The 14,069-nt window shown below is 36.1% G+C and overlaps 1 protein-coding gene across 2 annotated transcripts in view; it reads right to left on the bottom strand.

Annotated features, from left to right (window-relative positions):
• Grid2 (glutamate ionotropic receptor delta type subunit 2) overlaps positions 1 to 14,069 on the bottom strand; it is a 1,510,676-nt gene that overhangs the window by 391,223 nt on the left and 1,105,384 nt on the right. For both annotated transcript variants that reach the window (XM_045143055.1, XM_045143054.1), the window contains exon 10: positions 7,676 to 7,873. In XM_045143055.1, coding sequence (XP_044998990.1) covers positions 7,676 to 7,873 — 198 coding nt within the window. The remainder of the gene's footprint in view (positions 1 to 7,675; positions 7,874 to 14,069) is intronic.

Below are 14,069 nucleotides of genomic sequence, written 5' to 3'. Positions count from 1 at the left end.
CCCTTTCCCAATCTATTTCTCTTTATACATCTCTGTTTATGTCTTTATAGGCAGATTGCCTTTTCCTCTGCTACATTTCTCAGCAAGCTTTAGGGTCTCCTTCATCTTTAGCTCTGGATCACCAAGTTCTATTAATTGTATCAATTTTTACTGCTGTCTCAAAAATCACTATCTTGTTAATCTATTGCTGACATTTTACTTTAGATATTCTTTTGTTAAGCTGTGTATTGTTGACAAAATAAACACATACCCATGTCTTCTTCTCACTCATTTTAGTGCATACTCAGATTTATCTTAGCTTTGTTAAAACCTGAATTAAATCACATCTTTCTCATATGCAGAAGGCTGTTATAACTTTTACTGACTAGATAATAGATAGAGTCTAAACTCTTTAGCATGGCAACTGCTTTTAGAATAATCACTGTGGACTGAATAAGGGCTTAGCAGTTAAGGCGCTTGCCTCCAAAGCCAAAGCACCCAGGTTTGATTCCCCAGGACCATCATAAGCCAGATGCATGAGGTGGTGCTTGTGTCTGTAGTTCATTTGCTGGAGTTCCTAGTGTGCCCATTCTCTTTCTATTGTAGTTCCCATTCTCTCTCTCCTTATTTCTCATAAATTAATTAATTAATTAATTAATTATTTTTAAAGTTTTCCCTGTGGTAGGAGCTCACACTCTACTCATCCTGAAGATCTGGCTACAGTTTCTTCTTTCTGTGAAATATTTCCACACCCCAGGTACAAAGTGTGACTTGGCTACAAGTTGCCATAGCACATGGATTTAACACCCTATGTAATTTATCATGCTGTGACTTAGTTGTTTGTTTATAGTGATCTTCCATGAACACTTTTAGATTTTTAAAAGTAAGAACAACATCTTCTATTTCCTTGTTTCTAGGATGATAGGCACAGTTTCCTGAATATAACATGCATTCAAATCTGGACAGGGATGAATGGGTGAATATAGGCCGTTATACACTTACTTAGGACCTTCCATCTTCCAAGACAGAGGTTATAGAAAGCAAGACCTTTCTTTGTCTTTCCACAACTTGTCTCCTCTCTCTAAAAACTAAAATGCTTATACTTACCTACAATTTATCATACTCCTTATAATGCCAATCTGTTTCAGTGTGTCTAGACTGTCCTTCATCTTCCTCTTCAGTGAGACATACTTCAACCTACACAGTTTTCAAATAGCTCCCACTCTTGCTGATCCTGTCCTCTGAGCATTTCTAGGCCACACCTATTCAAACTTCCATCTTGAAAAACAATATACTAACTCCATACCCCTCTGTAATTTGTAGAAGGATTAAACAAGCACTTGAATTCTCGAGTCAGATGGCTTAGATTTGAAATGTGAACTTCTGACAATGTGGCTATGAGATCACAACCAGTTACTTTTCATATCTGTTTCATCATTTGCAATAGTAGGATAACAGTGCTATCTACTGCACATTAAGCTATAAATACTGAGATTTAATAAACCCAAAGTAAATGATTGTGTTAGTAAGAGTAAGTTTTATACAGATGCTGATTATCATTTGGTTAGTTTCACATTTTGTTTTTTAATTTTTGTGGTAGTATGATAATTGCGAGCATGTTCATAATATGAATATCTGAGATATATGCATCTAATTCTAGTGATTTATAATGCAATATAGAGTAGAAAGCAATTCAGAGCTTATATAGCACAAGATACAGCCTTTTCTTTATAAAAGCACCAACCAATTGTATTTCATACTTATTTTTTACATTATTGAATGCCCTATTCTATTCCAATAGAGTGCCATTTGAATTTATATTAAATATTATTTATTTTCTTTTGAGACTATAAGTTCATATTGTTGTTACTTTTATGGACTCTAGTAGAAAAATGAAGTTTTTTATGACCTCATCACACAACAGTAAAACCATGATATTAACCATTCATAATACTTTTATAAATATTTTGTAGCATTTTGTTTGTGATTTAATTACTAGGCTTAGTATATTTTTTTTAAATTAATGGTGATTTATACCTTTCTGTACATGTAACTGTTGATAGTTTCTTTAAAGTTTTCTTTTTTAGTATTTTATTTCTATTTATTTATGAGAGAGAGAGAGATGGGCATGTTAGGGCCTTCAGTCACTGCAAACAAACTCTAGACACATGCACCATCTTGTGCTTCTGGCTTATGTGGATACTGAGGAGTCAAATATGGGTCCTTTGGCTTTGCAGACAAGTGTGTTAACTACTAAGAAATCTCTACTGCCATCTTTAAAACTTCTTTAATCTTTTACCTATGAATGACATTTCTGTTCTGCTCATTGTTCATTTTTCCTTTTTCTAATAAGGCAGCCTGTTTTCCCTTGGAAATCTTTCATTAGGCTAGACAATATTTTCTGTTAGAAATCTTTTCCATGGGGAATACTCAGAAGGCTTATTATGAGTGGTTAGTATGGAGCCATTTTGGCCTTCATTGGCACTAGACATTTGACAGTGCTAATATCACCTCGGACACGGTGGCACATGGTCAGAGCCAATGTGTACTCAGGCTGAGGCTCTCAAGTGGATCTCTTTGCAAAAGTAAAGTGGATGATTATATTGTGATGGATAAGAGGTTGAAATCTAAGCCTGGAGCTGCTAATAGTCTTCCTCCTGACAACCAAGGACAGCTTGGCTAAAATATTAGGGCTGCTCCAACAGAGCTGAGAGGTAGGGAGAGCAACTTCTAGATCTGATAAAACAGCCTAGATCCTGAGATATGAGGAGAGCTATTCTAAGATCTGATGAAATGACTCTAAATTCTGTCTTTGGGTAGTTCATTAAATTATCTTTATCATTATCATTTATCATTATCTGGTGATCATTAAATTATATTTTCACTTCAATTGGATTACATGTGCAACCAAAATATATAACTAGTTCACGTAAGAAAATATAGGAAGAGGGCTAGAGAAATATCTTAGAGGGTAAATCACATGTCTGAAAAGCCTAATTACCCAAGTTTGATTCTCTACATAAAAGCAGATTCACAAGTGGAGAATTCATCTGGAGATTTTTTGCAGCAGGCCCATTCTCTCTGTCTGTCTCTCTTGTCTCTATCTCTCTCTGCTTGCAAATAAATACACAATGAACTAGATAATCAGTGCCAGGGTGAAGGAGACAGACCCTGAGGATATGCAACACTAACCAAAGCAGAAATTCAGAGGCTCCTGAGAGCTCATCACTGAAGTAGACTTGAAGGACACATACCATGGCTCAGGGAATTTTGTGGAAGAGGGGGTACAAATATTTTAAGACCTATAGGTCGAGACATTATGCCTAGAGGCATTGCCTTCCCCACCAAAAGCTATCGCTCCCACAATGCATAACCTGAAATTCCATGGGGGAATACTTGCAACCCCACTGAGGAGAGTCCTAAGCAGAATGGGGCCAGGGATGAGGGAAAAGAGGGAACCAACACAATGTATCCATATCAAATATGTTGCTAATAATAATAAATAAAAAAGAAGTAATAAAAAAAAATACAGTGAAGCTATTTTTTTGAATAGAGAATGATTTTTAAAGTAGTGGTAAAGAACAAGGAATGAATGAGATTGAAGATAGAAGAAAAATACATGCAAAAAGTGGCAGAGGGGCAATTTCAATTTTGTCTATATGCTGACTAGGCTCCAATGCCTTAACTCTAGCTCTATCTACAGTTGGAGAGAGAGAGCACTTAAGAGTCAAACACTTCTCACATACAAGTTCTTCCTCTTGTCAGCTGTTAAGCCTTGAGCAAGTTACTTAAACTTTCTAAGCCTTAGTTTTGAAAATTTATATAGGAGAGATGATAATTGCATCTACGTTATGTGGAACTATTATGGGGAATATGGGAGTCAGTACACATAAAGCTCTAGGCCAGTACCTCATATTATCCATTTCTAAAATGTTGGTTTTGATTCCACACTTCAAATCCTCTTCTCAATATAAATGTCCTTTGCATATCTATGGCAAGTAAGTTGCACTACTCTCTGTGCAATACACCATTTGACTAGTGGGCTAAACACTTAAAATAGAAGAAAAACCAGCAAATATTTACCCTTTTATAAAGATGGAAAATTTTTATAGTTACAACTAAGCTTACCAGGTAATGAAAAAGTCCATCTTTTCAGGTTGATTAAATGTACTGAACTCACAGAGTGAGGCCAGCATTACTATCTAATGTTATATGAGGAGCTCATTTAAGAATAGTGCTCTAAATTCACTAGAGTAAAATATTTTCTAGATGCTAAGATTTTAGGATAAATTAAACATGATATTTCAAACTTACATTACAACTTGGGGAGTCAAATTATAAAGAAGGTAACATCATATAATCTTGATTTGTTTAATAAAAATAACATAATAGAGAAAGGATCATATAGAGCATGATATTGTTCTTTTGAATACAGTGACCTGGATGTCCTCTGTGACAACTTTTATGTAGAAACTGGAAAGAAATAAAATGGGGGAGTTCTCTGAGAAGATGGAATCCAAAATCCAGCTCCATCATTATGATCAAGACCCTGGACAGCAGCTAGAAATATAATGAATTATATAATTTTAAACCTTAGAGATTTTATATTTTAGGCCCTAATTAACACTTTCAAATCTATTTGCTAATTCCTACTTTTTCATTTTATCAGGCTTTCAAATTTATCTTGATATGTAGTTTGATTATTCTAAAATGTTGCCAGTGTTTATATCCCTGACCATGACCATATTTCCATGTTCATTGTGGCTTTTCTTTCTTCTCATTTTTCTCTTGCCATGCCTATCCACCATGTCTCAGCTATAATACAGATATCTTAAACTTTGACTATCTCTTTGGCTTTTAGTCTCAGCTTCAAGCTACATCACTTTGGAGATAAGTCATAAGGAAAATTGTCAGTCTTTTTTAAACTATAACCATAATCTTTATCTCATCAAAATCAATGCTCAAAGTAACCCTGGTGCACTTTCCCATGAATCTAGGATCTTTATCTTTTACATATTAAATTCTTTTCTATATTAAATTCCCCCTTAGAGGCTGGAGAGATGGATTAGTAGTTAAAGCATTTATCTGAAAAGTCAAAGGACCTAGGTTGGATTCCCCAGGACCCATGTAAGCCAGACGCACAAGAGGGTACATACATCTGGAGTTCTTTTGCAATGGTAGAGGCCTGGCATTCCCATTTACTCCCTTTATCTCTCCCTACCTCCCCCTCTCTGTATCAAATAAATAAATAAAAACAAAAAATAAAATACTTAAATTCCCCCTTAGTTTTTGTGGTGGTGTGAATGTATGTCCCACATAGCCCAAGATATTTTTGATTAAGATTGCAACTTAAGTCTCCATCAGCCGGGTGGAGGATGTGTCACTAGGGGGAAAATCTTAAGTCCAGTCCTCAGTTATGTTCAGAGCAGTTTGAACTCTGGCTGCTGGGGTTTTCTGGCTGTTTCGTGGGGGTTCTCTGCTATTGATCTGGTTCTTCCTCCATTGATGGTGTTTCCTCTGGATTCTGTAAGCCTGAGATAAACTCTTTCCTCCCATAAGATGTTTCTGGTCACATATTTGTCCAGCAACTTAAAGTTAACTGAAACAATTTGCTTCCTCAGATTACTAGTGGATTCAAGTCTTCCTTAACCTAAAAACATGAAACTATACAAAAATCAATTAATCTTCCATTATCTCTTTCTCTTTTTCTTTCCCCATCCATCATCCTTTTTCAGTCTGTCCTCTCAAAACTATTCAAATAAAGGCAGTTTTGACTCAAATAACTTCCCAAATGCAGGCAGACACTGGAGACTGATCAGCCATTGAGAAGAATTCCTACTTCCTGTGAGATCTATTATATGACTTTTTTCATTGAGAATACACCTCAATTCTGGTAACAAGGGAAGGAAGAGCTGAAGTAGAAGTCAGAATACTATGGATTAATGTGTCATAGGGTAAAGATGATACATATATTTGGCCAGTTATGCTCCCGTATCTAGTTTAAAACTTCTTTCAGGGTCTTGACTATTCCCTAAACTGTACCTACATGGGGGATTCCTGTGAAAAGCAACAGGAAACAAGTAGATGGGCAAAAAAGAGAGAAAACTGACATTGTTTCCTATACAAGGGAGTTTATCATTGATGTAGAGACCATTAAAGTCAGAATAAAAAAAAAATAGCAGTTCAAAATTTGGCAAGTAGTAGAAATACCTCCCCCAAATTAAGAATTAGTAAAGATATTTGCAATCAATAGACATTAACTGTAGATGTCACCTACAGGATTGCACTTTGCAGGGAAAATCCTTCCCTAAAGGACAGCATGACATATTAGTTATCTATAAAACAAAGGGGATAAGAAGTTCCAGGGATAGTAGTTAAATGGTTAAAAAGCGGCCTCTGTCCTTATCTTTATTTGTAAATATTTTAAAGGTAAGCAATTATTTAAGTTTAAAACTATATTTTCTTGTGGCTATATAAAATATAAATGTAAGCTCACAGTAACACAAGGAGAACATGGGCATAAATTGATTGAAATGCCGAAATTTTCTTAATTTTTAATATAAAATACTATAATAATAGTTTTAGGTAGATCATTAAGAATGAATATTATTAAAATAAAATACATAAATGTAAATACAAAATGATATAATTACAAAAGCAACCATAGAAGTACAGTGAAATGGACTGGAGAGATGGCTTAGTGGCTAAGGTGCTTGTGTGCAAAGCCAAAGGAACCAGGTTTGATTCCCCAGGACCCATATAAGCCAGATGTGCAAGGTGGCATATGCTTCTGGAGTTTGTTTGCAGTGGCTGGATGCCCTGGTGTGCCCATTCTCTCTCTCTCTCTCTCTCCTTCTTTCTCTCTTTCAAATAAATAAATAAAAAGAAAATAGTAAGTCCGTCATGGTGGCACATGCCTTTAATCCCAACACTCAGGAGGCAGAGATAGGAGGATTGCTGTGAGTTCGAGGCTACCCTGAGACAACATAGTGGAATCCAGGTCAACCTGACCAAGTGTGAGACCCTACCTCGGAAAAAATACAATAAAATAAAATAGTAAAATAAAGAAGTACAGCGAAATATTAAAATATGTTACCTCTCCCACAAAATTAGGCAGATAAAGGAAAAGGAAAAAAAAAAAGAAAAATAGAACCTAAATAGTAAATTTTATATCAAATTTCAACTATTTGGCAGGTTACCATGACATTCTAATACTTAAATATGTGCATAAATTTCATAAGAGAGTTTGAAAAATAGCTTTGAAAATAGAAAATTTTAAACAGTTTTTTGAGAATTTAAAGAACAAATAGAAAAATATAAGTAATTACAGATGTACCTTGATTAGATTCCCAAAACTAAATGATTAGTTCTCAAGTACTCAGTATTTTTAAAGTAACTTTGCATTAAAATAACAATAATATGATTATATATACAAATTATATTGTGGTATTATCATAGGGCATGAGCTTGGTTAAGTATAGCCTTCTTCTAAATCCTTTTCTTCTATAGGAAATATTTAAATTTCAATTTATTTTGCTATTTAATTTTCTTACTCTCAAGTTTCTAAAGTGGTATTGGGTGACAGTTTTTCACTGAACACCACAACCAAATGATCTGTATTACAGTTAGATTATTTGATTGTTTTCAGGATTTATAGCTGAACTATTATTTATGGAATAAAGAAATGAATTCTTACCTTGAAAACAAGTTCTCCCACTAATCCATTCCATGTGCCGTCTTCCTGAGGGCTTCCATACTTGTGATCCGGTGCAACATAAATTTCATAGTTAAAGCCCAGGTAGTTAGATAAGGCATCCAGAACATCAATGGAGAAGCCCTGGTATTTCTTTGGCTTTCCCAAAACATTTTCTGAGACCATAACAAAAGGTTCCTCCTACATGGAAAGAAGAAAATTTAATCAACGTTGCTCCCTAAGAGAAGATCCATTCTTTAAAGAGCTTTGCCTATCAAATATGAATACTGTTTGGTTCTTTGAAAAAATTAAGTTAGGAATAAATTTATGCATTGTTTATTCATCATATTATTGAATAATGTTTAATTATCCAGTTTCTTGTCATGTCTTATTTAATTATTTTCATATTAAAATGATATGAATATAACTTCTGGAAGCATGAGTTCATGTTTCTTGCTGCCTCAGGTCTAAACAATACAATTGGATTTAAAAAATTATGGTTGTTATGTGCCTATTATTAAATATCTGTCTACATATGTAAAAATGATAATAGGTATAATTATGTGATTATCTGAAAAGATTTGTTGTGTGTGCTAATGTACTGAGTGTGGCTGTGCACATGCTATCACACACACGGAGGTCAGAAGATAATTTTATGTGCCAGTCCTTGCCTTTCACCTTTCTTGTATCAGAGCCTCTTATTCATTGTTGAGAACATCAGGCTAGCTGGCCTGCTAACTTATGAGTAACTTCCTGTCTCCATCTCCCTCCTCATACAAGGCATACTGGAATTACAGAAGGTAGCACAACAGTGCCGAGCTTTACATAGGTTCAGGGGATCCAAACTCAGATACTCATTTTTCTGTGAGTCAACATCTCCCCAGTCAATATAAAATATCCTAAGAATAATTTATCCAAAATTTAGAATGATATATTTACTGGGTGTTATTTCCAAGTAATATTGTAACTTTGATATAAACCTATTTCATTGAAAATAGCTTCTCTACTACTGTTATAAGGAAATCACTTACTTTTTGGAGAACTCTCTAATTTGGAAAATTTGAGAAGTTGTTTTTTCATATTACCTCTTTCATCTCCTCACATTTTTATCTTCTTAGTTTTTGTTTTATTCGAGACAGTGTAGTCCTGGCTGGCTTTGAACATACTACACAGCTGAGGATGGCTTTGAGCTTTGACTCCTCCTACCTCCACTCAGAGTCCTGGGATTACTGACATGCACCATATGGGGGTAATCGCTGCTGACGATCCTTAGGCACTCTACCAATGAAGACATTTTAAAGCTAACAGGACATTTTCACTTTAGAAAACTGGTGTTGAAAATTCAGTTGGTTTGAAACATGCTGGCCGATGAGAGTAAAAACAGTCTAACTTTCTAAATTTGTTCAGAAATCATTAGCAACAGTAATATTTATGGATAACCATTCATTGCACAGATACTCCATCTAGCACATTGGGCACGATAAAATATTTCTTGGAGTCTAAGCCAAAGTACTCGAAGATTTCCTCATTGAATCATTTGTCCTTAGGGAGGCACACAGCAGCCTTCGTTGAGTTGGGAAATAAAACTTTGCTTTTGGCTATTACTCAGTATGTGCCTTATAAAATTGCAGCACCTGTTGTAGGGATACTTTCTATTATAGCATTCACTTTTTTTACCTTGAAAGTTACCATGAAATACATTTTGAAGTGCTCACAGTTAAAGAGCTGCATTTAGTAATAGTAATGCTGTTTTTTAAAAAATGTTGAGGGCTGGAAAGATTGCTAAGTGGTCAAGACACTTGTCTATGAATCCAAATGATGTAGGTTCATTTCCCCAGTACCCACATGAAGCCAGATGCACAAAGTGGTGTATGCATCTGGAGTTTGTTTACAGTGGCCCTGACACACCTTTTGTCCTGCTCCCTTCCCTTCCCTTCCCTTCCCTTCCCTTCCCTTCCCTTCCCTTCCCTTCCCTTCCCTTCCCTTCCCTTCCCTTCCCTTCCCTTCCCTTCCCTTCCCTTCCCTTCCCTTCCCTTCCCTTCCCTTCCCTTCCCTTCCCTTCCCTCCCCTTCCCTTCCCTCCCCTCCCCTTCCCTTCCCTCCCCTCCCCTTCCCTTCCCTCCCCTCCCCTCCCCTCCCCTTCCCTCCCCTTCCCTCCCCTTCCCTCCCCTTCCCTCCCCTCCCCTTCCCTCCCCTTCCCTCCCCTCCCCTCCCCTCCCCTCCCCTCCCCTCCCCTCCCCTCCCCTCCCCCCCCCTCCCCTCCCCTCCCCTCCCCTCCCCTCCCCTCCCCTCCCCTCCCCTCCCCTCCCCTCCCCTCTTCTCCTCTTCTCTTTCTGTCTCTTCTCTCCTCTCATCTCCTTTCTCCCTCTCTCTGTCTGTCTCTCTCTCTCTCTCTCTCTCTCTCTCTCTCTCTCTGTCTCTTTCTTTCTCTGCTTTCGAATCGATAAATAATTTAGAAAAAACATGTTGAATATACTGTAGCTAGCAGTTGGGGAATCAGAAGATCAGTACTAATCTCAAAGTCCCTCAACAACTGTATCAATGTTGTGTCTGCAACAATTTTGAAACTTGGGTTTCTGGATTTTTCTCTTTTTAAAATGTATTTTATTCAACTTTGATATGTTATTTTAGTGTGGAATGAATCAGTAGATAAACATCGGACAGATGACTGTGAATTATCCCCACTAGTGGTTCTCTGATCTTCTTATATTTATATTTTATTCATTCCAGAAAAGAAATGCAATCTGAAGTTTTACTTCTGGGAAGGTGAGGCCATGTGACTGACTTGGCCTGGGCAGCACAGGCAGCAATTTTTGTGCCACATTTCTTGCTGCCCTTCCTGTCCCTTGCCAGCTACAATGAACATACAGTGTGGCCCCTTGGAGTGAGACTAGGCACTGCAGAGAAGCAGGCCAGAGGCTCAGACCCTATGCTCCAGCCATCATATCAGATTGGAGCTACTGCTTTGGGGGTATAAACTCAAGAAAGAGAGAAAGAGAGAGAGTAATTTCAATTTTTTGATCATTTTTTTTCCTGCTGTGGTAGTATTTGTTGCTAGTGAATATTGATGGATTTTTTAGCCAATAGATAAATGAGTCAAAATTTATAATGCTATTGACTTATGTAACCATAGTGATATATAACATGAGTGAAAATTGCAAATTGAGTGTTTCATAATATTGTTACATGCAAAAGAACCCAAATTGATTCCAAATTCTGTATATATTTCAAAGTACATGATGGAACTTCCAGACAATCGGCAGAACTTATTACTTTTTATTTGTTTTTTATGGATAAAATAGAGACTTAGTGATGTCTGTACAAATTGCTCACAATTGTGAAAATATTGTGAAGTAGCTGCTGAGGTCATTATAATCAGAATAGATTAAAATAATTTAAAAATAATGATAACATTCAGGGAACACATAAATATGATCAAAATTGTATAATTAGTAGGGCTTTGGATGTCTGTATCATGTTTAAATATTAGGAAAAAATAATAAACTTATTTCTTCACATGCCATTTGGTTGCTTTAGGTTATGAATGTCTGTCAATTGGTTGAACAATAACAAGAGTATTTACAAAATAAATTGAGGGCTGGAGAGATTTCTCAGTGGTTAAAGGTGCTTGCTTAAAGTCCTGTACTCTGGATTTGAGTCTCCAGTATCTACATACAACCACATGCACAAAGTGGTGCATGCCTCTGGAGCTCATTTCCAATGGCAGTAGGTCCTGACATGCCCATACACTCTCTCTCTTTCTCCCTCTCTTTCTTTATCTCTCCTTCTCATAAATGAATAAATAAAAAAATTAAAAGAACTTGGATGATTTTTATCAGAGTAAGCATTATCTATTTTCAAAAACTTTAAAAACATGAATTCTTTTAAGTTAAGAATGAATTTAAACACTAAAAATTTGAATAAACTATTTAAGGTAAATAATACCCAACAAATTAACAGTTTAACTGTTACATAGCAATAACACTACCTTCCAATGCTTGGGAGTAAAACTATTAGTTATCCCCTTTCATTTTTACTTATATTGCTTTAGAGCAATTGTTTAGCATACTAAATTGTTATATTTCCTTGGTATGCAAATTCTCCTCTAAAGTGATTTTAATACAACTTCTACAAGCAAATACCTAAGTATATAGATCACTTTCAGAGATATGTTTTCAAATTCCTTTTCTTGGTTGTCAACTAGAATTGATTAAAGGTACAGAATAGGAATGATTATACTAAGGGTCCTTTTAAGTAGAGTTAATGAATTATTGATGAGCATGCCTTTAAAACTTTATGCCCCAAATAAAGCTTTATTATATCCTGTCATTCCTCATATGGATCAATGTTTTCAAAGCTGTATTTTAAACTCTATTACAGATTTGGATCGCTATTCATAAATCCTAACTCAGACCAGTTGTTCTCTCTCAGGACAAGGAACAAATATATCCGACAGGTAAACACAGCAGCCAAAATTAAACTGACGCTCTGGGAGGTGTAATAGGGAGACACTTGTTCTTTTCTGTGGCAGTGCTTAGCTTGATTGAATCACTTTTACATATGCACCTGTTTCCAAATTTATTCATTCACTGACATACCCATTTAACATCCACTGAGCAGCTGCTGCATCAGAACCCTGCAGTTCATAGAAGGGAGATACGTTGGGAAGCCCTGCACACCACTTTTGAAAGAATTATAACCAGCAGGAGGAAATGAGTACTCAATTCACACAGAGTGATTACTCAACATCATGTTGCTGATGTCAAGAGATCAACCAAGAGATAGTGAGAAATGTACACAGGCAAAAACCAGGATATGGAGGGTTGACAGTGATGCATTTTTTCAAATACTTATTATTTATTTATTTACTTATTAGAGACAGAGAAAGGGAGATAAACAGAGAGAGAGAGATAAAGTGAGAATGGACGTGACAGAGCCTCTAGACACTGCACAGATGCCTGTGCCAGTTTGTGCATCTGGCTTATGTGGGACCTGGAGAATTGAACCTGGGTCCTTAGGCTTCTGAGGCAAGCACCTTAACTGCTAAGCCATCTCTCCAGCCCATGTGATGTACTTTTAATAAATGAGAAAACTTGGAAATGAAGAGTTTTAGCTCAGGGTCCCATAAATAAGTTGAAGAAGAGAGGGCAGCAAAACTCATGTTACTTCAACTTTACCTCACTGAACATGCTTTCAATGTATTGGCTTAAAAACAGATTATACAAATTAGTCAGAACAGGGATAGAGTCAGAAAGAGAAAATCACAAAATCCTGTTATGATTCATTTTCCAGAAATAGTTTTCAAATAATGTTAATAGTCATTGAGTGTAAACTGTTGAAAACTTGTCTGCTGATCACAGGAAAATGTACTGCAGAGCAGGAAGTGCAGTTCACTCACTGGATAGTCTTGGTAAACATGTGCTTCCACATCTGGCTGAATAGAGTTTTCCTAGCCCTCCAGGAGTTGATCAATCCTGGCATGCAGAAGACAGATGCTGCAAAGCATGTTCCAATTGCTTATAATTTTTATTATTAGCAAGGATTTATTCACATCACTTGTAGCACTATTAGATAATAACTTTATAATTCTGAAACTGTATTCAGCCACTTTCAAATCTCCTGCTAATTGCTTAGCTGATTTACAACATTGCTTACAGCTTGAAGGTTTTGCAGTTAATTCCCATATTTCAATAATCTGTGATATTATTTGCAAGTGTTAAGAGTGTTGTTTAAACCTGATTTTTTGATAGGTATAATCTTTTCTGCCAAAGTCTTATCAAGGATTATTAGGAGATCTCATTATGCATGACTGTACAGAATGCTAGGATGGTGAAAACTCGGAATGAGTCACTAGAAATGCTTATAATTCTGCTCACACACAATGCAAAGCCATTAAAGAGAGAATGAGAGCATTTCTTAATGGCTTGTTCAAAAATGTTTTTCCATAAAACATGCTCTTGGCTGTAGCAAACAAGAGCTGTCTTTATGCATGGTGAGAGCTTACATGTTGCTTAGGGTTGACACATTTCAGTTTGATGTATGCAGAATTAATGACCACACTTCCCTTTGGAGAAATCTCATTATATGTTATAGGGGATATATGTGTATTAGAATTTTTTATAAGTTCAAAAAGGCTAGGAGTATGGGACTTTTTACTAAAGAGATTAAGACATCAGGACAGAAAACAGATGCAGGCAGCAGCTAAAGAGGAAGATTAATCTAGATGTGATGAAGGAGATTTTTAAAATGCATGGAGAGAATAAAACCAGACCACAGTGAAAGGAAATGAAAAAAAAAAAAAACTTTTAAAAGAATTTTGGGGAAGATTTTATAGAGTAACAACTTCTTAGGGAACATTGCACTAAACTTATTTTCTAAGTCATGCTTATATATTTTGG

This window comes from Jaculus jaculus, chromosome 2 (genome assembly GCF_020740685.1).
Source record: "Jaculus jaculus isolate mJacJac1 chromosome 2, mJacJac1.mat.Y.cur, whole genome shotgun sequence".
Lineage (NCBI taxonomy): Eukaryota > Metazoa > Chordata > Mammalia > Rodentia > Dipodidae > Jaculus > Jaculus jaculus.
Note: the sequence above shows the minus strand (reverse complement) of the source record. Positions and strands in the feature narration are given on the sequence as shown.